The 24,503-nt window shown below is 41.7% G+C and overlaps 1 protein-coding gene across 11 annotated transcripts in view; it reads left to right on the plus strand.

The window, feature by feature from the left end:
• The first annotated feature begins 85 nt into the window (after positions 1-85).
• Positions 86-24,503, plus strand: part of mtus1a (microtubule associated tumor suppressor 1a) — a 33,299-nt gene continuing 8,881 nt past the window's right edge. The window contains exons 1-9 of one of the 11 annotated variants that reach the window (XM_036005428.1): positions 86-343; positions 6,636-6,708; positions 6,773-8,705; positions 8,937-9,171; positions 10,756-10,995; positions 12,206-12,298; positions 12,738-12,857; positions 18,475-18,692; positions 24,376-24,442. In XM_036005428.1, coding sequence (XP_035861321.1) covers positions 6,680-6,708; positions 6,773-8,705; positions 8,937-9,171; positions 10,756-10,995; positions 12,206-12,298; positions 12,738-12,857; positions 18,475-18,692; positions 24,376-24,442 — 2,935 coding nt within the window. In that variant the 5' untranslated portion in view covers positions 86-343; positions 6,636-6,679. The other 10 variants (XM_036005436.1, XM_036005430.1, XM_036005433.1 and 7 more) reach the window with 10 other exon arrangements.

Here is a 24,503-nt window from a genome sequence, read left to right on the forward strand (position 1 = left end):
TTGTGGCTTTCATTTTGGACGTCTGACCCAATTACATTAATAAGAGCTAAACTGAGCAGGCAATTCTTCTTTTATTAATTGATTGCGACTGTAAGTGGCTAACTGTTGGTTGTAAGGGGACGCCAACTTACCACATGTCAGAGTTCTAGCTAACAATTTCAAGTTCATCACTTCTACGGGACAATATGAGCTGAACTCCGGTATGACCGGTCGGTAGTTGTTTATCACAGTTTATCAAACATTTGTTTGTTAAGGAAAAAGGGAAACGACCAGGTGAAAATAATTGTTCATTAGCACCTCCTCAGCGGCGCGCTCCCGTTGGTGCTGCTCGTTCCTGTGACAGGTAACGTTAACGTTACAAGCGTGTTGATTTTTAATGTTAAACTATGCGTTTTTAATTGACTAACGGTACTGTATTTCTTAATTATTGGGCAATTGGTAAGGCAGTTTATGTTTCTCCCACATGACTTACCTACTTTAGCTAGTTGTTTAGTTTTTGCTACTTACCAAAATGTTCAGCCTCCTGTCATCAAAAATTAACCGTAGATCTTGTTTGCTTGATAGCTAACTAGCTAACATTAAGTTAGCTAATGGTAGTGTTTATTGTCAACCGCTGTTTGCTGTGCTCCATTTTTGTTTTTACCGTTAAAATTCATGGTTGGAACCCAATGTATAGCTAGTAGTCCGCTATGTTTGTAACTTTATTCAGTGGACGCTAACAACATTATTATTATTATTATTATTATTATTATTATTATTATAGTATTTTAACACAATACTAGCTTATTGGCCACTCTTTAAAGTGTCTCAGACGTAGTCTAAAGTTACTGTGTTTAAAACCATGTATTGACTTGAAAGAGTATTTTCCTTGCTATTTGTAGATGGATATGTTTACTCCGGATCTAATTATAGCTCTAACTGGCTGAAGGAGGGCTCACACAGGGATAATCTGTCAATCAGGTGCGGGGGGCGCAGTTTTTTTTATCCGAAAATGACCTCATGTTTTACAGGAACCAGGCATGAATGAAGTCGCTACTACTCCAAACACACCGAGCAAAATTAATTCATTTTATTTTGGCTTTAAATACACACATCTACCTAGATGACTGTTGACTGCCTGTTAAAATGCTTGCACATAGTTTAAACTGTAATTTTTATATATATATATAAAATTGTATTATGTTTGTGGTGTTAATCACACATTATTGCAAGTTTAAATAATTTTGTTCAACAGGTGCTATACAGTACAACCATACAACACCCCAAACACTGTTCTAAAATGTGTTACTGTGCAGAATATAGCTAGTTGAATATACGACACAATTCAGTTTGAGCTTGTGTTTTAATTCTTGACTTGCATCTCAAAAATGTGCAACTTAATGTTTGTCGTTATTGTTGTCCCCCTTGAAATGTTGTGTATTCCATGTAAGCCTCACAGTTCAGGCTAACTGAATGGAGAGCAAACCAGGATACATTTGCACAGCTGCTGACACATCTGACATGCCTCTTATTCACTAGATGACATAGGCCAACAGTTTTATCTTGAAAGCCTTTTTTCTGTTTATTCTTGCTGGAGCAGGCTGACTAATATTCGGACTGTTGAAAGACAGTGCCATATTATTCTCCCTAACCAGGCTTTTGTCCCCCTGTGCTTTACAGAGGACAGCGTTGTCCTTGGTATGCTGGTTGGAATCCCCCAGCTTGACCTGCTGCCCTGCAGTAGTGTTGTGCAGCTCTGTGCCTGGCCTTTTGATGGCTGTCCCGGCTACTTGTAACTGCTCACTGTATGATACTGAAATGTTCAGTCACCCATGCAAAGGCAAGGAAAGGCCATTTGAGCCTTTCTGCACAGTGCCTGAGGGGCTTTAGAAATAGAGGAGCATTGTTCTGTTGATCTCACTTGGTTTTAAATGTATAATGCAATCTGAAGGCAGCAACTTGCATTGGATTTTTCTTGGACAAACTTATGAGGCCTTGTATTAAACAGCAATGTTGAAAATGCATCTGAGACAATTTCAAAATAACCTAATTTTATAGTTTGACAAGGCTGAATGGAGTCTCAAAACACAGGGTCCAGACACCGTAGCGAGTGAGGGTCAGATATCAGAGGGAGTTTGGCTGGTAATCCTACTGGTTTTGAATGTATTGTATCCACTTTCAGAGTGTATACTGGACTGGTTAGGGTGCAACATGCATCACTGAGGTTTGAGGTCTGAATCTCGGACTGGATAGTCTAGAAGCTGCTTTTCCAAATTCTGCTGAAAATGGAAATCACTTTTCCATTCTTGTTAACAAGATGGATGTACTTGAAGACCAGTGTCAAAATGTTTAGATTGCATAACTAGATCCACTAAATAACTGATTTTACAAGATATAAGACTCATTCTCAGTACTCTGAAGAGATAATAAGCACTCTATACCATGATTTACATCTTGTCTCTAGTTAAGATTAGACAGTAGTTCCCAGGGTCAGGGGCCTTGTATAGATTAAGCATAAATAGCATAGGTCTTGGGGGTCTTAGACTGGTGTCAGGATCAAGTGTTGACCTGTTTGTGTACAACATGAGGCAGTGTCATCAGACAGTGACGTCAGTGGAGGACTTCAGGGAACTTATCAGCTCTAAACAACATTGTAATGTGTCTTGCAATCTTGGAAGTGATTTTCTATGCTAATTGTGGTTGGGAACTGTCATAGTGTAACATTCCCAGAGGAGCCCAGGCCTCCCACCATTCTGCTCCCATTTTCACTTATCCCTTACTAAAAAAGCAGCCTGATCCATTCCCTCATAAAAGAGGCACTTTGGCTGCTTAGCAACAGTGAATGCCAACGCAGCCTGGCTGGCCGTGGCCACTCCCCTAGAACCGGGCTCGGCATGGATAAGGTAACATGTTGCTTTCTTCCTTGCTTGCGCCCTCTGTTAACCTGGGACTGGAGCTCTACACTGAAGCACAGTCCTTAGCTGGACCTTGGCATGCCTGCACTGGGGAGCGTTGTGCAGTCACTCTTGGTGTCTGACACTGTGGCTAGTTGGAGAGATTACTGTCCACTACTGCAGTAGGCCTGCTGGACTAAGTCACGTTACCTCAGGGAGGGGAGGGAAAAAAAACAGAATCTAATGCCTGCACAGGGGGCACCCTCATTCAGGCTGTGAAGTTACTGATGCACGGTTGACTCTGAGCACAAGGAGGGAGGAGTCATGGGACGGTTGTCTGGCTGAAGCACACTCGCACACCACTGCCTGCCCAGTTGGCTGGAATTAGCGCTTTGGTAGGAAAGCAGTAATGGGATTGTCTCTGAGACGGTAAAATGAGCTGGGTGAACCTGCAAAAAGTGAGTAAACTGACGTGATACAGCAGGCAACACAGCACACTGTGGAGGCGTTTTCTTTTCGACTTATTATTGAATAGAGAGGACAATAGTGTCAGTATTGAGTTAGTTCATACCATAGTTGATCTGTTTTTTTAGTCAAAGGTAAGTGTTGAAGACCTGTTCTATTATTGGCTCAGTGTCTTGGAGCCTATTTTCGTGGTTTTATTTTTCCATAAACATTGTCAGGTCATGGTTTGTCATAGGTGCAGTTGTGCTTTACATAACAAGTTAATGCCTAATCACGATTTGAACCAGCTAAATCACTGTTCTGCATTGTTGTGTGGGAAGATACTGCAGTGGCGTTGGAGAGGCAGTTCTTGCCAAGGTTCAATGTGCACAGCAGTTTGACAAGGCTGTATATTTAATTTGACTGTACAGAGATTGTAATGGACCGTAAGGTGTGTTGTTTCTCTGCCTGTTAAACAAACACATTATTCAGTCAGATATGGATTGTTGATCAAAGCATAGCTGCTTTGATATATCTTTCAGCAGTAATGTCGAAAGTAAGGCAGATTTAATATGAACACCTAATAGTTATTGTGGCATATTTATATTTAAAAAAAAATGTCATTCTCCCAAATGTTTAACCGAAAGATCCCTTTAAAGAATAGAGTAGCGCTCAGATATTCCAACTGAGGACTTCATTTAGGTGTAGGCCTAGCTGTTGTCACTACAGACTGAATATTGCTTGACTCTTTAACTCTATAGTTACATCACTAACTCTATACTTTACACTTTATACCTTCTATACATAGGGAAAGAAATGGCTTATTTGACAACTGCTGGATGACGTTTTGATATGGCTGCAGAACAAACTTCAATCTTAGCAGAGAAGAGCCAAAGGCAAGCAGGCTGCCACTTAATAAAGAAAACATGAGGTTAACATGCTGCATATTATCAACTGAACCCTCTTTTTTTCTTTAGCTCTGGCAACCAACAGAAACCCTTGAGCTCTGTTTTTTTTTTTTTAAACTAAGTTATGTTTTCTGCATTTTGTTGTGTGTTTCCTGGGAAGGTCGTGTAGCTTTACTGATCCAGCCCTTGCTTCCTTAACCAGTATACTGCCTGCCTCATATAAGCCTTTCAGAAGTGCAGCAGACTATGCACAATTCTTCTCCCAACAAATGAGATATATGTTGGCGTTTCATTCACTATTTTGGGGTGATTACAACCGGGAAAGACAGACAATGACAACTTGTTGCTATAGAAACATGTCAAAGGGACAGTTGAACACAAAATCAAAAATACAAATTTTTCCTTCCTTACCCGTAGTGCTATTTATCAATCTAGATTTGCTTTGGTGTGACTTGCTGGAGATATCGGCTGAGAGATGTCTTCCTTCTCTCAAATGTAATAGAACTAGATGGCACTAGGCTTGTGGTGCTCAAAGCGGCAAAAAATTACATTTGAAAAACAACATTGTCTCTTTCCAGAAATCATGACCTGGTTACTTAAGATAATCCACAGAACAGGTTGTGAGCAGTATTATGTAGGATACTGTATCACCGCGCAGAAGGAAGTGTACTCATGGACGAGAGGCTCATGCTCGTAAACATGTAAACATGGATGGTGTCCTCTTAGGCTCCTTGTTGGCTATCTCCGGTGAGCTAGCAGTATTGGTTGGCTATAGTTGCTGCTCCGCCGAGGAGGACAAGCCTCTCGTCCATAAGTCTGCTTTCTTCTACACGGTGATACGGTTGGCTAGCCTGGCTCCGCCCTCGTACTTCCGCTCACTTTTCATTTTCCTTCAGTACTGAGTTTGCGGTATATTCTTGGGTTTTCTCCGGCCAAATCTTTACCGGTCCAATCAGCGAACAGAGGGAGTGGCTGAGAACAATGACGTTGAGGTCGTGCGCTAGTTTGAGTTGTAGTTCAGGAATGGCGGCGGAGGAAGATGCGACCGAAGCCATTCGGTCCGTTGTGGCAACCCTGCCGAATATCCAGAGGTTAAAGCCCGAGCAAGAACAATCTTTGCTGAGTTTTGTTGGTGGTCATGATGTTGTGGCCCTCCACGGGGTTCGGGAAAAGTTTGATTTTCCAGCTCGCTCCGTTAGTGGTGAAGGAGTTGGCTAAGGCTAACGCTAGCAATGCTAAGCCGACGTCACAACCAAACGTTAGCGATTGGTTATGGCAGATCCAGAGTGGCTCTGGGCAGATCCAATAGTTTTAAACTTCAACAGAGTACTTCAAGGAAGTTAACACTTGTCAATGGAGAGTGGCCAGACTCTCTGTACAAATGAAATGGACCAGAGTCTGGTAGGACCAGGCTAATGGTTGGCGGGTGTAGTTTGGTAAAAAGAAAATACTTCCTACATTAAACTGCTCGCAACCAGGTCTGTGGATTATCTTGAGTGACCAGGTGATTTCTGGAAAAATACATTGCCGTTTCTTTCTTTATTTATTTATTTATTTTTTGGCGCTTTGAGCGTCACAAGCCAAGTGCCGTCTAGTTCAATTATATTCAAGAGAAGGCAGACATCTATGGCCGATATCTCCAACACTGGGCAACTTACACCAAAACAATCTCAACTGATAAATAGCACTACAGGTAGTTTAGCTCAAGTGTTCAATTTTCTTATATGCACTGAGATCAGCATCTGAGGTCAGCATACTGAAACACTCTCAGGCAGTTGGTGACTTGATACTCTCCGGTGGTACATACCACAATGGTGCTTTTGTCGTAATAGCGGTTGGCAAGCTTAGCAGCCCAGTTAGCTTAAATAAACACAACAGTACAAAACAAAGAAGTTAAGACTGCTGTTTACTTCTCATGCCAAACCCATGTTGGCTCATTTCAGGGTAGAAAAACTTGGCTTGTAACTGCTGGTCCAACCTCACATTAAAGCTTTTCTGAAACCATGATTTAACAGCGACAGCAGGTGTGTCTGGTAAAATATCTTTAGAAAGGGTACAGATACTAAGGTAATCTTATATTCAACAACCTAATGAAAAACATATTGTAGCACATAGCACAACTAGGAGATAATTTAGACAGACTTGGATTACAGCTGTATTCCCTAAACATGATCCTGATGACTTTTGCATTTTTCATTGAGCTAAGTTATAAATAATTTGAGTATCCAGCTACTGTTACAGTGACCAATGGCTACAAAGGCCTACCAGGGCAAGCCAAAGCCTTTTCGGAGCTATGAGCTAAAGTTTACACGGGAATATCTGGGCACAAGCCTACAGTGAAATTACAAAAATGTCAACATGGATTGTGTAGTAACATGGTTAAAATATTTGGCTTTTTCCTCCTTTACAGACATCTGATCAACAAAATTGATGGATTAATGTTCTGCTAAACGAATGTCCGGGCATTTAGAGCAACAGAATAGGTAAAATGTCTAACGCAACATTTTCCATCGACCAAGTTGAGAGCACAGTTCCTCTGCCCCACAGAGAGGCCCTCTCCCTTGAGAGTCATTACAGCAACTCGTCGTTGTCGCCTTCACCTGACTCCAACAGTAGTATTTCAAACCTGAGTGACAGAGAAGCCAACAGCTCCCCTGACATCAACATGCTTGAGGGCTGCCTCAGTGACAGCTCCTCTGTGGATAACTCCTACATCACCTTACCACAGGATAATGTATTCTGTGGCGTAAGCATGAACCTGAACCAAAGTTTCATTGCCACACCTGTTAATAGCAGTGGGAATTTCTGGAATAGAAATTTGAGTCTGATGAGCAACCATGAGATGGGATCGGATAACTATCAGACTTTCTGTAAGAACACAGATGATAGAAGTAACAGTGCAGCGATGTCTCCAGACTCTGCTGGGAGGAGTTTAGGGGAGACTTCCCATAGAGGATCCGCTGAGAATGACTGCTGCTCCATGAGCTCTGGGGAAATGGTTATAAGGAGCAACAGTTTTTGTCTGGAGGATCAGTCACTCTTGTTAGTCTCTTCCCTAGAGGAGTCATCTATCTCTCTGGCTGCAGGCCATCCAGCATTGCCTGCGGAATCTAACCTGCTGTCAACCACTCTGTCGGATCTCCTTGAAAAATCCACAGGAGTCATTGAAGAGAACACAGTTCCTCCATGTCTTGGCATGACTTTCACTCAGGCAGAGCTCCCCACTGAGGAAAATGATGAGGCAACATCCAACTCTCTTTTAGCTCTGCCAAGTGAGAATGAGATAGGTCTTATGATGACCTTTGTCTGTGAAACATCTCCTGCAGATTGTGGAAAAGAGGCTCAGTTTGCTCTTGCTGAAGCAGAGCTGTTGCCCCGTTTCCCTGAAGCGTTTATACCAGAACAAGGCAAAAACCTTGTGCCCATTGTGTCAGCTGCTCAAGACACTGATAAGGACATTCATACTTCCACTCCAGTACAAAACATTGGGAACATGATACCCAGCCTCCCCTCCTTTTCAGAGTCTCCCTGCACTGAAAACCCGGGCAGCCCAGGATTCCACCCTGTTAAACGGCAGCAAGTTTCTGTGACTCATAACCATTTGGTTGCAGGACTGGTGCCTTCAGGCAGCAAAGTCAAGAAAACGGAAATTAAAAAGTTCCCCAAGTCAGACTTCAGCAGTGTAAAATCTAAAGTCGGGACAAGAATAGTGCCAGGCCCTGCTTCACAGCTCAAACCATCTCACGTTAATGTGAACAATAAACACATTGAAGCACATAGAGTTGCAACTACCAGGGTTACTCCAGCCAAGTTGAGGAGTAGCACTGCACTTGTCTCTACCACCACTAAAATGGTCAATGATGCCCAGCGTCGTGTGAATACAGGCGCTGCCAATTTGGGCTTGACAAGTATACAGTCATCTGGGCATACTACTGAGGATGGGCAGGAGAAGGGTAGATCATCCCCACCTTACCAGCACCCTGCTGCAAATAAACATGCTTCAGCAGTCCAATGCAGTAAAGCCAGCTCTGTAACAGAACAGGCAGCCTCAAGCCAAGTAGCAGGCACTGCAGCACAGCATTCTGTCAACCAGACCTTCTGCTTGTCAACCTTAGAAAAATCCCCTGATAAAAGCAAAAGTGGCCAAACGGATCACAAACCAACTCCAATAAAGGGCGTATTAAACAAAATTGACGTCAGGGCCGGCTCAGCTTTAGGTCAGGACAAGCCTCTTGTGCGCAAGACGCGGCCTCGCTGCTCCTCGGAGAGCTCAGCAGTGTCCTCCAGGCAACCCAGGGAGAAGAGAACAACTTTAAGGTTTTCTAATAGCATCAGCATTCACAAAGCTAACACCCAGTTGGGCCAGACCAAACCAGGGCACCTGGACTGCTCTTCTCGGAATAAACCGACCATTCCCACTGAGGCCACAAACCAACCTGCTGAAAACTCCACAAGAGAAGTTAAGAGGATCAGCCTGGTGGTGAGTATGCACTTATGTGATATAATTAAAAATTCAACAAGACTTCATTACTTACTTTCAAGTAATGCTTATTCATGTTTTTGCAGCTTTTTCTATAAGCCACATTAAATCAAAAAATGTATGGACACAGATTTGGTTTGAGCTGGCAGGGATCTCTGGGAAAATGTTGTGAACCATCAGAGCCAATTGCATAGAGCTGAGGGACTGAGTGAGAAATGTCTCTCTTTGCAGGCAGAATCCAGCAAATCGATAACGTCGGGAGCCTCATGGGATGAGCGTAAGAGCAGATTTCGAGCACAGGCATTTCCTAGACAAGCAAGAGGAGCACCACTTTCACTACCTCCAGCTGCCAGTCCCAGACCAGTCACTCCATCAACCAGGCAGAGGCAGGGAACCTTTGGGAAGGACGAATACAGAACCTCCAAAGCTGCAGGAACACCACAGTCCAAGCAGAAGAGCAGCACAGGTAAGACTCGTATTCATTGGGCAATGTTAAATACTGTACATGCTTTGAGTTTTTTTGTTATCCAGTTAAGCTGAGCCTGTAATAACATTGCAAGGGTCTTGAGAAGAGTTTAAAGTTGTCCTTCATTCGTTTCACAAATGTTGGTAAATGAATATTAATTTGTTACAGTCAATTCCAAGTCTCATGACCTGCCTTTGACTAAACAGAGAGCTAATGATTTCCTTTGTTGTGTACACAAAATTGTGCAGTAGTTCTGTTTAGTTTAGTTCTGGGTAATTTCAACCAGGCACAGTAGAGAAGTTGACATGGCGTGTACTTGAAGGGCCATGTAGGATGGACCTTTTTCACAGCAGACATTTTGACTTGTCATAGTAGGAAAAGCACAGCTGAAATTGATAACCTTAACGATGGCTCAATTCCATCAAGTGTCCCAGTAAGCTATTTCAGTGAGTCAGCATGCACAATACCAGGCCTCTCCTAAGTGGAATGCAGCCACCATTAATAATTAATAAGTTTTGAATACACCTGTGCTTTTCCTACTATGACATGTCAACAAGTCTGCCGTGAAAAAGGTCTATTGAAGGCACCACCAGAGTTTGTGGGGGGTTTATGTACTGAAGCTGATACACCAGGATCCTTCAAAGCAACACAGTAATGTTATAAGATAATGCTCTGTACTCTCCAGATGACTAATAAACATTTTGATAATCATTTCAGAAATAATGAAAATGCCATACAAATAATTAATTTATTATTTAAGTTTTTAGTTTGCGTAGCTCTGGTTCACTTAGACATGCCAATAATTCAGGTTGTAGTAAAGCAGTCGCCCCATCAGAGGGTAGCATTTAGCGGTTCCTCTGATGTCCTGATGAGCTCAGCCATGTCCCACAGGAACAGTGTTGGATACAGATGTCACCTCCGGTCTCTTGTCCAGGTCTTGGGGATAAACAACCAGCTCCCTCTGCCCTACTGCTCTTTATAGAAAGAGGAGTTCTGGGGAAGGAGGGGGACTCTTCCTCTGATGGGAAGCCATCTGTACCAGTGGAAAAAGCAGGGGAAGGAAAGGGAGGTTTTAAGCTCACCAGTAGTGTTAAAGTGAGAACACAATGTTTGAAACAAGCGCCCTGAGCACAGTAAAAAAGGTTACCTTCTCATGCTTCAGCTACAGGGACACTTCACCGGGATGTACTTTTTTTGCTAAAACCAAGATTCTTATTTGATAATATTTAACATGTTTGCTGTAGTCAATAAGAACCATGCAGGTACGTTTTTGTACAATTTCTATATTAAATAGTAACAAAGAATAGGTAAGCTGTTAATTAATATTGAGATTGTTCTCTAAACGTGCTTTTTCATTAGTTTTGCGTATGGAAATATATACTGTACTGTAATGTAAAAAGGACTCATACTACTCCTGATTTGGCCTGTTTGGGAGCTCTTTAGATATTTTTATTACCCACGTTTGTGCCTTTGTACTAGGGTTATGACCAATACACTGCTAAGGTCAGTATGTGTATTTGCACTTAATAACAGGATCCATGCTGCTGATCTTCAATGTTTTATTTGTGCTCCATTGCATCCCAGGCAGTCAGAGAGTGCAGGCAAAAGGAGAGCCATCCCTTGGAACTGTCTCAACAGCAAGTATTAAGCCTCAACTAAATGGATCCCAACCTCCTCATACTCCCACTCAACCCCTTCTTATGGGCCCTCCCCCTACTCCTACTTCTAGACTACCAGTACCACACAAGACCCCAGGGCCATCCAGGAGCCTTACTGTGGCCAGGGTTTATTCTGAGCTGAGTGAAGGTGCTGGAAGAACACAAGGTAAGCCTAACAAGAATTTACATTTTTAGAAATAGAATGTTCAGTCCCCACAGGCTATTACATAAAGGTATAAAATCAGTGTTATACAGGTGTTTTCTATGGTTAAGTCACAGTGTTCATTGTGCTTTTTAAGAACACATCTGGTCATGAAGGGGAGGGGCCTCTGTTCCAAATAGTGACCCACTTCAGGCCTGGGCTTGGATGTAAATCTCCCTGGGGCAAATCTGTCTTTGATTTAATACCTCTGCATCTGCCAAGATACATCAGCTTGGCATCGTAAAAACATTGTGACATTTTTTAGCTTTTTCCTATTTTAAGCTCTGTAAGAAAGTAGAACATCTTTCAAAGCTTTCAAAAAATTCTGTGTGAATGAGCTGATCTCCAGTCCACTGCCAGCAAATCATTCTGTGTTGTGTTGATGTACTGTATGAAGAAAAGGAGTGCTGTTAGACAGTGGGCTCTTCTCCTCCCAGCATCTTCAGCAGCATGTAGGCTTGGCTGAGAGGACCTATTCTCAACCTGGAGACCTCCCCCTCCCACTTGTGTGGTTGTCATGGCAACGGGTTCTATTCCACTCTAGTTCACACATAGCGGTGCCTGGAGGAAAGTGAGCAGACATACACTACAACTGATGCCGTGTGAGGTGCAGAAAAGGAGCCGTATTTTTTTCTAATTTTTAGATTTAAAACCAATGGCTGGTTACACAGGACTTCGAAGCTGCACTTGGACTGAATTTCCAGCTCATATTTTCAACAGTTCCTCTTCAATGGCACAGGGCAGAGCAGCATCCAACTGTGATCTCACCCTCTTGACATGCCTGCTCATTGGATCCTATCGTTTTTGTGTCATCCCTTTGTTATCTTTATTTAATGGAAAAGATAGAAAGCTTTGGAGAAGTAAGTGAGACTGGAAATTGAATCATAGTATATTGATTGATACATATGATTCAAATGTTGAATCCATGGTGAAGTATTGAGCTTCTGAATATTTTAATCAGTTTAGCTGAGACAACATCAATATTTGTTTTACATGCTAGGTATTCATTCAGTTATTGTTTTTAAATGTGCTTCTATATTTGCTACCTCTTGGATCAGATTAAAATCACCCTGTGTTAATCTGATTTGTCATCTTTGTGCTTTGCGATCTTATGAATGTCGCAGAATGATTTGTCGTATTTAATTTAACCAGCACTTCTGTACTTGTTAAACAGTTTTTGGAGGAGCTGCACATAAACCATCCCCTTTCAAAACTGTTGTGCTAAAAGCTAGACTCATCACAACCCCTGGGAAAAACACTGGACCACGTGAGACACACACACACACACACACACACACACACGTCTCATTTTTAAGCCATTAAGCTTACATTTTGAAGACTCCCTTTCTGAACTCTCATTTGTAAAGTAAATGTGAGTGAGACCACATTGTTTACATCTCAAACACTGGCAAGTACTCACATTATGATAAGGACACCGCCCTGTTGAATCTGACTTGATTGAAAGTGATTAATCTCCCCCAAAACACTCAACTACAAAAAGCTATTGTTACTTCCAAATGTAATCACATTGTTTTTTTCGGCAATCCTATCATTTATTTCAGTTGAACAATATGTTTGGTCTAACCTAATGAATTAGTTGTAGCATAAAAGCTGTCTGCGGTTGTGGCTAGCTGCCAGTCTGTGCTACATTATGGGTCAGATTAACTCCAGCTGCTTGTCTCACCTGGATCTTCTGCTCGTAACAGCTTTGGCCACAGCATGCAGACCTGCACCTTCCTCCAGCAAAGGTGCTTCAAACTCTACAGTCAGTCCTCTGAAAAGGACCGCTTCTGCAAGACTTGTACGTCTCACTTCAAGTGGAGCTGGTAAGAGTTTAAATTGTCTCCATTATTATCCGTGTTTTAATTACATATTTAGATGGCTTGTCAAGGCTGGAAGAGACTGGTTATTGTGCTTTCTGTAATAGTGGTATAGTATAACAACAACAAAAAAGAAATGTAAGAAAAGTGATTTTAAAACTTTTGTATCATTAACGTGCTAACCCTTTTTGGTTTTTCATAATAGAAATGTTGTAGCCAGTCGCCCTCTCAGGCTGCATACAGTCCCAACAATCTCCAGCAATAACGTAGGGCAACCTGTATGCATTCTATGAGGCAAAACCAGGGGCACATATGTCCAAAAAACACTTGCCGATGCTCAGAGTGCACAGTAATAATTAAAGCTGACCTAAATAAGGTTATCAAAATTGTTATCAACTCCTCTGTTCTCTCATGTAGATATGGTGAATGGACAGTAAAGCCCAGTTCAGTTCACTGCTTTGTTGTAACGCCTCTCTTCAGTGACTCTCTAGCACGCTTGATCATATACCGCTCGTTGAGCATCTGTCTAAAACTCTGCCATTTCGACCAGTCGACAGGTTTTAACTGACTTGGCCAACTGACTTGACAAGCTGAGTCGCAGGCGACGCCATCAGCTGGCTTGAACTGAGTTGAGAGACGGGCCAGTTAAGACCGCTGCAACGTTCTGAAACGGTTTCGTCTTGTCATGAATCTTTGGTCTGAACTGGGCTTTAGAGATTAATGTTTAGATGTTTTAGTAAGAGAATTAACCTGAAACTTTAAAAGTGAGGGGGGGTAAAAGTAATACACCCTTGTGGCTTCCAGAGTGTCTCTACGTTCAGCTGAAACTACTGATGAAGTAGTATTTTAATGCTACTCAGTGCTGCTAAGAAACTTGTGGTACTCTAGGAAATCAGATATGGTTTGTGCTCATTTACACCAATACATTCAGGTGTGTGCTCCCTCCTGCTCACATACAAAGCCTGATGTATATTTCCGTGCTCTTCGTGTGTCCTCCCGTCTTTTACAGTGTCGTTACAGCCTGGTTGAGCTTTACTCTTTTGCAGGAAAAACATGCTGCATTTTATAAAACTCAATTTAGTCAGCACATTGTTTTGAGTCTTGGATTAAATATGTTTCATATAGCTTCTATTAGCTAAGGACACATCTTCACAGAGAGCTGTGCCAGCCAAGCAGTTTTAAGCTCAGCTCATAAGACAAAACCACAAGAAGTCTGTCATCTCTCCCCATCCCACTGCTGGGGTAAGCGACTGAATGAGAGAAATAGTGGGGGGCGGGTTTTAAATCCCATTGGCTGCAGTGATGCTGTTAGCCCCTCCCACTCCTTTCTCTCCCCCCTCCCCCTCCCTGCTCTCTTTAGCATCCTAGCTCTGCCACAGCACCGCCATCATTAAGCTTGGAGATGCTGCTTTGCTCTGCTGTGAGAGATTCATGTGCTTGGTGAATAGCTGGAGCCTGGCTTTACCAAGAGGATTAAGGGATTTTTACTTTCTTTTTTTCTGCCCCTATTGCATCAATCAGGCTGTGCCACAAAACCACTGGCCAGCCTTTAGCCTTCTCTGTATCTTCCAGCCTTCACAGCTGGGGATTAGATTTTGAGTTGGTAGACCTGCCATGCTGAACTGGGTGCCTTCACTCTTTTCAAGGCTGTCTCAGCGGTGTAACTCTTACTACTGTTTTTTATTGATTTATTTATTTTCTGCCCATCAGTTCTGCTGTCACCTGAGGCATGATACAATGAGGCACACCATGGCCTGTGGTTCATAGTCAGCATCAAGCTTCTGCATTTGGAAACTTGTTTATTTTTTTATTTTTTAAAGTAATTAAACAGTGGCTGTCTTGCTTTGTTTTTGAGAGATGTTATGGTCTCCGAAGCTCTCCCTGTCGAACATCCACGTGCGTCTGACAGCCAAGGGCTTACTCCGCAGCATTCAGCTGCTGTCAGGATGCAGGAAGAACACTGTGGTTTTCCAAGCAGGTCTGTCAGTTAAATGTTTCTACCAACCATTGTTATTGTTTTGGGGTATCTGTGCTATAATACTTAAACCAAGCTTTGCTGTGTTAGCCTCTCACTCAGACCTGCGCAGTTAGCTGTTTCTGAAATCTAATTTTAGGATGGCTATTTACTAGTCGGCAAAGCAGGAGGTTCATCTTTCATTTACCCACCTTGGTCACCAAAACATATCACCCCGAGCAGAGGTATTGTAGGATACAATTCTTGAATTCAGGAATAATTGTATTTAAACAAACTGTTTGAATTGTCTCCTTTTTTTTTTTTTCTTTTTTGTCATATTGACATTTCAGAATGGCTTTCATTATTTGTAAGGCCACCTTTTTTATGACTGTGTCAAGAGGCACTTTGTCTTGCTCTCCTGCTCACTGGAACACCCAGTACTCCTGTTTCACTCTCACAGAGATGAACCAAGGTTATTTTGGTTCCTGGTCTCTAGGTTGCCCCATGGAACCTTGTTGTGTTGTTGAACAGGTCTGTGGGAACACATTAGCTTCCTCTGGTTCCCACATTATTTAAAGCATTCTTCTCCTGTTTTTGAATATAATTAATTTTGTTATGACCAAATATGGTAACTTAGATTCATAGTCTCAAAGGCTTTAATAACTCAATGGGATTATGTCTTATTTAAACAAAGGGAATTATTATTAGTTTACTTCAAAGCAAGTCATGGTTTTACTATGTACAAGATGTCCCATGCCTCAGTTAGTTAAACTCTTATTTATGTATTTTTTTAAGTGTCCAGTGAATGTTACACTGACAATTATTGTCTGTTATTGTGTCAACCAAGCACTATAACAAGTGCCTGATTGTGAGGGGTCTCATCATCACCCATCATGCTTTGTGCTATGGTGTGATATCCCCTTACAGCAGCAGAGCATTATGTTGTGGAGTCAGTAAATCACTCAGCGTTTTGATGTTAAGCGTACTAGTTGAATTGGTACAAAATGTTTCTTTGAGCGTGGGAGGACATATGAAATAAAGAGGGCAACATGTGTCATCAACTTTGTTCATATACTTTGATGAAAATAGCTGCAGGTTTTCTGTTGCCATGGAACAGCAGTCAAGGCAGAGACGGTCCATGTGCTTATATTAAGTCAATTTCAAAGTGCAGATTAGTGTGTTTATGGAAAACAAAAGCCACTAGTTAGAAATACTGTTAAAAGTATGAGACGATAAAGCCAGGGATAATTACTAACTCCTAGACTATTTGTGAATGTGTGAATATTTATTTCTGTTTTGTGATTACATGTTAGAATTACACTGAGCAACCCTCAGAAGAAATGAATGTCTAAATTAAACAAATATTGTAGCCGAAAATCGGGCTGATTTGCCATTTAATTCACTATATTAATCTCTGAACCGGCCACCTCTTTAGACAGATTTGAATTATTTAAAAAGGTGAGATCATGAATTTTTTAGATTCAGCAGAAATGTGTTGCATAATGTCCACATCTGTTCTTGGAAGCAAGCACAAGATAAAAGCTGGGGGGAAATAAACATATTTGGAAAGATTTCCATCTGTCAGTTTCTCTTTAAATGGATATGTTAAATCTAATCTAATCTTTTTTTTTTTAAATGTCCCAGGAGGGCAAGCAAACAGAAGTAACTACATGTTGCTTTAAGTTTAAAAAAGAATACATTTATAAAAAATATTTAAAAAATGAACTATCACATACTATTACATTACAGAGGGCTATAATATAAATGTATATATTTCCACTCTGCAGTAGCTTGACAGCCAGAGTTTGTCATTGATGTTGGCTTGATTCTGTATGCAGGCATGATTGTCTGTAATGCAGCTTAAGATGTCCCTTCTGTGCTCTTTGCTCAACCAGCAGAGGGCATCCTAATTTAAACAAAACCCATTTTAGGTTTAGTGAACTGCAGCTCGATTGAAACGATTTAAGCTGAGCAGCACAGTTGAACTGTTGGTTTGGATCTGTGTGCTGTACATGAAGCATAAGTAAAAGAGAAAAATATCAAATCATAGTGTAAAAATAATGATATGTAGATTAGGAGGATGCAGTCAGGACATTGAGATGGAAATCTGTTTTGGATGATCTGGGTCCCCTATAACACAAACTATTAAAAACACAGTACAAGCATCAGAACATTTATGTAAAACATTTTACCAAATGAAAGCAAAAGTGACCACGTTCTGAAATTCATTGTCTTGTTTGTCTTGAAGGCTGCGCCTTACTTTCATGCTGAATAGTTTACTTTGGCTGTAAGACACAGAGAGAGGGAGAAACTAGTTTTGATGTGAAGTGCACATCTGGGTATAGAGCTGTGTTAACTCAAGTCTGGCATTAATGCATTATATAATTATTCAGATAAAATACATCTGATTATCCTGTTCTCACATGGGTGGTTTTTATTAACTTTTTTGCTGCCGTGACTCCTCAGTTTGGTCTGTTCCCTCTGTTGGCTTTGCCAGCCTGGAGTGTTATTTTCTCTGCAGTATTGTGTTGCCCCAGTCAGGCCAGGGCTGTCCACTCTGCAGCTCCTGGATCAGCTGTCTACAGTAGGCAAGGAAGATATTTCTTCATGTTAATATTAAACACCTTCCCCTCACTGCCAATAGAAACTGCTTGGTCTTAATTTGAAAGACATCCAGTAAAATCAGCATTATTTTGCTCAAAATGATGTCTATAGCCCACAGTTACATGCTGGTGTTATTCTGGGATGTTGTGATGTTTTAAAATAGTGCATCCATTTATATGTAACTTGAATATGCTCTCAAGGTTAATAAAGGAAGGGAATATAAACACTTCATGGGCCGGGGGTTGTGCGTACATTGTATCAGGGGAGCACACTAGGGTGGATTCATCTACAGAGCCTTATTTAAAGTACATTTGTCATTGGTGTTACTGTTCCAAATTCACTATGTCAATATTTATTTGCATATTAATTATAATTGTCTCTAACAGCTGTCATCTAAAACAGCGGACAGAGCTGAGTGAGTTTCCCCACAGGCCACTGGTGGTACATTCCACTCACTGGTATTTCCCATATATCTTAGGTTATTCTCCCTTCTGTGTTACATAACACTCACTACAGTCTCCTTGTTGACAAACTGTGCTTTCAAAGAAACGCAGAGATATGTCCCGATATCAATGATAAGTGACGAGGTAGTGAGTTGTGCTCCTCTGTTCTGATGTCTGTGTTCTAGCAGAGTAAACAAAGTGTTCTTCATTAGTAGGGTTGACGGTAGCTATTGTGTGGGGGTGATGTATTTATAAAGCTGATGTAAATCAAAACTACAGTAGCACGGCCTCGCTAAAATAAGTTGTCCTTGGTGACCAGTGTCTGCAGAGCACTAGATGGATTGAATTAGGATATGGAAAAGTAACTGCATTGAGAGGATCCATTTTTATGTCTGTGCTGTTGGAGGAGCAGCGCTGGGAATCCTCAGACTGGCTGATTGGACAGAACAGTTCTGGACTGCAGAAATATCCAGGGCTTTGACACTGGAGCTTGCTGCACCTCTGGCCCTGACAGGAGTGTAGAGGGTGGGTGGTGCTACTGTCAGACCCGCTGTAACGGTTATGGAAGGGGGTATGATGATGATCAACGTTGTCACGACACTCAACACATGTTCTTTCACAGTGGACAAGAACAAGCCCAAGGCCAGCTCCCGCCACCAACACCCTCAGCAGCAAGCGTCCCAACCAAATCAGCGCAATGGAGCTGTGGCTGTGGTACCAGCGGGCACCGCCGAGGGCGGGAGGAAGGACCAGAGCATCCAGCAGCTCAGAGGACTCCTGGCAGCTAGTAACTGCAGATTTGAGGCTGTCGCCATCGTCTTGCAGGAAGCTTTGGCTGAGGTATGAAAATGTTATTTATGAGGGAACAGCATGGACATGGCAAAGAGAGAAAACAATGAACCATATCGCACAGTTACTGCAGTTTCCAGCCTCACCAACCTTTTTTCAGAGAAACGTAGAGACATCTTTAAATAGCAAAGACGTGCTGTATATTATAGCAGTAATATTTGCTGTCAGTAATCAGGACACTTCTAGTTGATATTCGATATTCTATTGCTCCTGTAATACGGCTGAGTCAGAATGTGGCTCACATTACCATGTTATGGTACTAGGTTGCCCAGTATAAAAAGCTATCACAATGTATGTAATATGTATAATATATATCTCTACAGTTATCTATGAGAAATCACTATACCTGTCCAACTAGTTGAAATCATGCCCATAATACAATTCAGAAACCTATCATATTTTTACTGCATTATGCTTTCCATTTTACATTATTTAGAAAGCTGAGATTAAAACAGTATGCAAGTACAGATTAAAAACAGCCATGCAGTGGTAAAAACACAGAAATGCCAACGGAGCTCAAATGTCCAGAATAAAGTCAGATCGTCTTGATCTCAGACTCAACATATCACTTCCTGATCTAAAAAAAAATATAATTTGAGGTTTAGTACACATAAAGTCAAAATGTATCTTTATGACATAACTACAAATGTTGCAACATCAAATCCTGTGTAGTGTGTTGATAATACAGGGCAAACCAAGTGGTATTTCTATTTACAGCAAAAGCAAGGAGGGGTGTGGGGGGGTGATTGTAAGGGTATATGAGGGGCTGCACACACAGACATACTTGGAAGCTGTCCAACACAAAACGGCCCTGTTGTCATCCAATGAACAACTGAAGCAATCCTGGATCAATGAGAAATTTAAAAATGAATTTTCATTGCAGCATGATTTGCATTTTCTTGTGAAGATTTTAACAGAAGAGCTGAACTTATTCTGGCTTCTATCTAAAAGCTCACCACAAGTCTTTAAGTTGTACCTTTTATAGATTCATAGGTTATTCAGGTAGTCTGGCATGACCCTGGAAGCCTTTAAAATATGGATGTTTAAACTTACTGTTTGTTTTGGATCTGTTTTAATAGTGGTACCATGTGATTGGCTTCCAGGAACTGAATTCCCTGAGGGATTAATCTCTGCACAGTGCAGTACAAACAGGCTTATCCTATCCGCTCCCCTCCACCTGACCCCAACCATCATACTCCCTCATGTAGTTGTTGTCAAAGCAAAATTATGGTTTGGTGCTCGGACTCTAAAGTATATTTAATGAGAAGCTCGCCAGTCTAATATGAGTGAATTATGAAATAGAATTAAATTGGCCCAATGCAGTTAGTAAAGATGTATATCTACATTTTCCTGTAAACCTAAAGAAAAAAATCAGATACTCTGTTACCCGGTCAAAAGCTATTTCAGTCCCTCTGGTTAACTTTAGAGGTGTCCTTGTCAAACATTTCCCCACCATATGTGTTGATAGAGTGAAACAACTGCAATGTACCATCCAAATATAAAATAATTTAAGACAAGATGGTATTTAGTAGCTCCTATTTAATTGTATGACCCTGTCTTTACTTCATAGGATTACACAACTCAACCTTTTCACTCATCCACATTACAGTACTTAGAATGTTAGTGTTGAGATGTCTCTAATAAGCCACTTTGTCGTTTTTTTATTTATTAGATTTTAGTACTTTTAAGTCAATAACATGACGTTTTTAATCTTGTTTTGAGTACACATGGAACAAGGGGCAGAGTCAGACACCAGGTCTGCCAGGACTTCCCTCCAGAGGTCGCTGGGAACTTTCCATCATTGCGCTGCAATCCAGTGGACCTTATCTGACATTGTTGCTATGTCTCTGACACATCAGCACAGGGAGCTGAGGCCACATCTATTAAATGCACAGTGACGAGGTTGTAAAAAAATATATAAGATATCAATCCTTTTTTTCAGTTTAGCATCCCTGTACTGCAGGTACAGCAGACTGCAGAGGAAAAACACTACAGTAGTGACCCTATTTTAAAACCCTACTGTAGCTGTGGTGCTTCCAGCTTAGTGGAGCAGTCCAACACACAAAACAGCAGTTTGTAGGTGAGGGATCATAAACCTGTTGCTGCTAGACTGACTCCTTCTGGTTTGTTGCTGCCGTGAAGTGAAAAGTGACCGTTGACTCCATCAATGTGTTCCAAAGTTTGTTTTAAGGACAATTCCGGCGCAAAATGAACCTAGGGGTTAATAACAGATGTGTTCCCTCTCGATCGCTCTCTGGGACATGTTTTCATGCTAATTGAATGTGTTTGTAGCTTGAAAACAAGCTAGTGCGGACCGCTGATTAGCTTACAACGCTAGTATTCGGCGCACAGGGAAAGTAAAAACAAATCGCTTATTATACCACTAAAAAGGCTCAAAATATCACCACACTTCAACGGTAGCATAATGAGGGTCCCTAAATGTTAATCGAAGCATTGAGAACATTGTAAGTGTACAGTTTATTAAAAAGATAGTTTAGAAAGACAGTAGCTCCCAAGACGGCGGCCGCCTGTATACAAGAAAGTCTTTATAATCTATCTTTTTAATAAACTGTCTGTACACTTACAATGTTCTCAATGCTTAGGTTAACATTTAGTCATTATGCTACCGTTGAAGTGTGGTGATATTTTGAGCCTTTTTAGTGGTATAATAAGCGATTTGTTTTTACTTTCCCTGTGCCCTGAATACTAGTGTTGTAAGCTAATCAGCGGTCCGTGCTAGCTTGTTTCAAGCTACAAACACATTCGATTAGCATGAAAACATGTCCCAGAGAGCGATGGAGTGGGTACACATCTGTTATTAACCCCTAGGTTCGTTTTGCGCCGGAATTGTCCTTTAACAAGCTGTTGTTGCAAGCAATGTGCTACTGTATGTAAGTGCCACAGGGACTCGGGAGGAAGAAACAGAGTATCTTAGCTTCAAACATGAAACGTGTCTGAGATGTTCATTGACGAGAATTTAACAAATGTGTGAATGTGGTCTGTACAGCTGAGAACTATTTCAGAAAAGTGAACCACTGCTTCTTTTTAATTTGTAATACAGAAAGTCACTCATGCATTTATTTCCTTTGGCCTAGATTACTGCAACTCCCTTTACTCCTGTCTTACTCCCGAGTTTGACACCAGACAGATCCCTTGTGGCAGCGCTCTGGATAGTTGCAGTTGTGAAAAGAGTTCAAATCAGTCCAAGTTTAGCGTCAGTGAGCTTCAGTGAGTACTGTTGTTTCTTAATTTCTGCTGCCGCAAAGGTGAAAAAAATATAGGTATTATGATTATGCAGTCAAGTGTCTCCTCAGCTGTTGACGAGCCTTATAAACTGTCAACCGTTTTTGCCTGTTGTAACTTGAGTGCATATGGGTGTTAGAAAGCTTCTAGTTATGGGTTTTTGAGAATAGTGTGGAGAGTATTGACTGATGGATTTTTGCAGTCATACAGAACAAAGCTTTTTTTGTTTAAAATGTATCACATGCTGGCCCATGTAATGTGACAGCTGGTGTTTAAGGCTCAGTGTGTGAGCTCACTGTTGTTTGACTTATGTTTGGGTGGCACTGATTGTGAAACTGATGACATCAACAAATATAACCACAACAGTTCCTCTCACTTACTCAACTTTGACTACAGCATGTGCTGCTGTCCATGCTGTCCCTCCGGTGGACACTAATACCTACAGTATCTTAAACGCACACAACTTGCATTTAATATCAAAACATCAATTAAATAGACAAGAATAACAGATTTGCATGGCAGGTGTGTTGTTGGACGAGTCTGTGTGCATGTAGTGTGCAATGGAATCCAGTGGCCACTCATCAGACCAAGAATAGGAGGCAGGTCCTTGCCAACATAGTGTGAGAATGTCCCAGCTGTTGACTTGATATGGTTATGAACAGCCGCCAAACACTAAGCAAGGGCTGAGCACTGTTTCTTATGATCTGTTTTGGATAGAGTGTAAGCACTGGACCTGGTTCGACATAACCTTCTCTCAAAGAGCAAAATGCTATGAAACGCGTTGAATTTCAGTGTAGGAATGTAGGCACTTTCCCAAATAGCTCACTTTACCTCACTTGCTTTCTGATATTCACAATATTTCTGGGAACTTGTACATGTAACTTGATCTGGAGCAATTAGCCATTGATCTTAGTCTACCAAGTGTTATTCTACACCTGACATGGTATCATATTGATATACACTGGGGTCTACTCTTTGCTCTCGGCTAGAGGTCTCTCAGAGTTGCATAGCCTTTACCAAGATGGTTAAAATGTGTGGTTTCTAATGCAATCTGAGGAATGATTACCAAGGTGGTTAGTCAACAAGTGACATAATTGTCTTTGATTCTATACAGTGACTGTAAAGTCTCCCACAGAAGCTGGAAATGTGATTTTTCTCAGCATTCTATCATCTTGTAATGGAGAGATTGTACCCATGAGGCCTGTAGCTGCACAGCCGATTGTAAGGTAGTGATGCAGAGGGGGTGAGGGGATGATTTAATGTAGGTTTGGATGAGTGGTGGGGGGATGGTGCTAATGAAGCCTCTCCATGTATCTCCTGGGAAGGTCACCGCACAGCACAAGTCCTGCTCAGCCTGATGTCAGGCAGCTCTGAACAATTTATCTGTTTGCTCCACTCTGGCTGCCTTTAGTGCTGTCTTAAAGTGACCTCAGCTCGCTGATGTGGAGGCTGTTCCTATGCACACTGTAGCCTGCCCCCTTCCTTTTTTTTTAGGTGTAATACGGTAATGCACTCTGCAGTCACTCTCCACAGCCAGTGAAGCGGCTTTTTCAGTCCTGCCACAAATGTAGTCGGAGCAGTCTGGGAGGAGGTGTGTGGAGGTGGTGCGTCCACCTGGACCACTGTTTGTACTGGAGTACTGGCTCTCCATAGCTGGGGGTGGGAGACTCCGGCTACCAAGCCTCAGATTGAGGCTAGATCATGGGCTGTTCTGGCAGCAGAGCGTGCCTTAGTGCTCCCTGCGCTGCAGATCGGGTAACTGGCTTCTCCATTGTTTTACTCTGAAGTGAGGAATAGATGTAGATCTGGGGCATAGCAGGACAGGGTGGACTATATTTTCTTTCGTAAACTGATCAGGGAAGTAATATTTGGCTTGTCCTACTTGGCTATTCTGTCTCGGGTTCATAATTGAATTAGGCAGACTGTGTGATGTACTGTTTGGTGTGTCAGGGTGTTTCTGTGAATCAGCATAGTCATAATAGGTATTGCATGAGAGGTAAACAGTTTTTGGATTTGGATGCGTCAGTTGGAAGTCTGGAGGAGCACTGCAGCTACAGTGCAGCCTCCTCTTTACTGCAAAACTGAGTCAGAAAGGGAGAAGTAAAAGAGTTAGGCAGACAGAAGGCATGTGCTAAGACTGACAGCATGGGTAGTTTTCCTTAGTCTTCCTCCCTTGCTGCTGTGGTGCTGTTAATGTATTGCATTTGGCAGTCAAACACAATATCCTGGAAGGAGAATATGTATTCATCAGATAGATATGTGTCAGGGTGTTGCCCTGTCAAAACCTTTCTTCTAATAGAGAAAAACCTTTCAGATTCATAATGATGGCATTGCTCATTTGTGATCTGAAATGTGGTGATTTAGGCTCAGAAATTGCATTGACATCTTAATGAGCATGTGCATGACTGTTTACTTTGTTTTTTCTCTGCAGCGTGATGAAGCCAGAAAGCAGTGCAGGGATCTATCCCAGGAGCTGGGCAACCTTCGAGGAGAGCTGGGTAAGTTAGGTCACCTTGGTAACACAGCCGTGTTTAAAGTTGTTATCAGCAAAGCACACAC

This window comes from Sander lucioperca, chromosome 1, assembly GCF_008315115.2.
Source record: "Sander lucioperca isolate FBNREF2018 chromosome 1, SLUC_FBN_1.2, whole genome shotgun sequence".
In the NCBI taxonomy this organism is placed as follows: Eukaryota; Metazoa; Chordata; class Actinopteri; order Perciformes; family Percidae; genus Sander; species Sander lucioperca.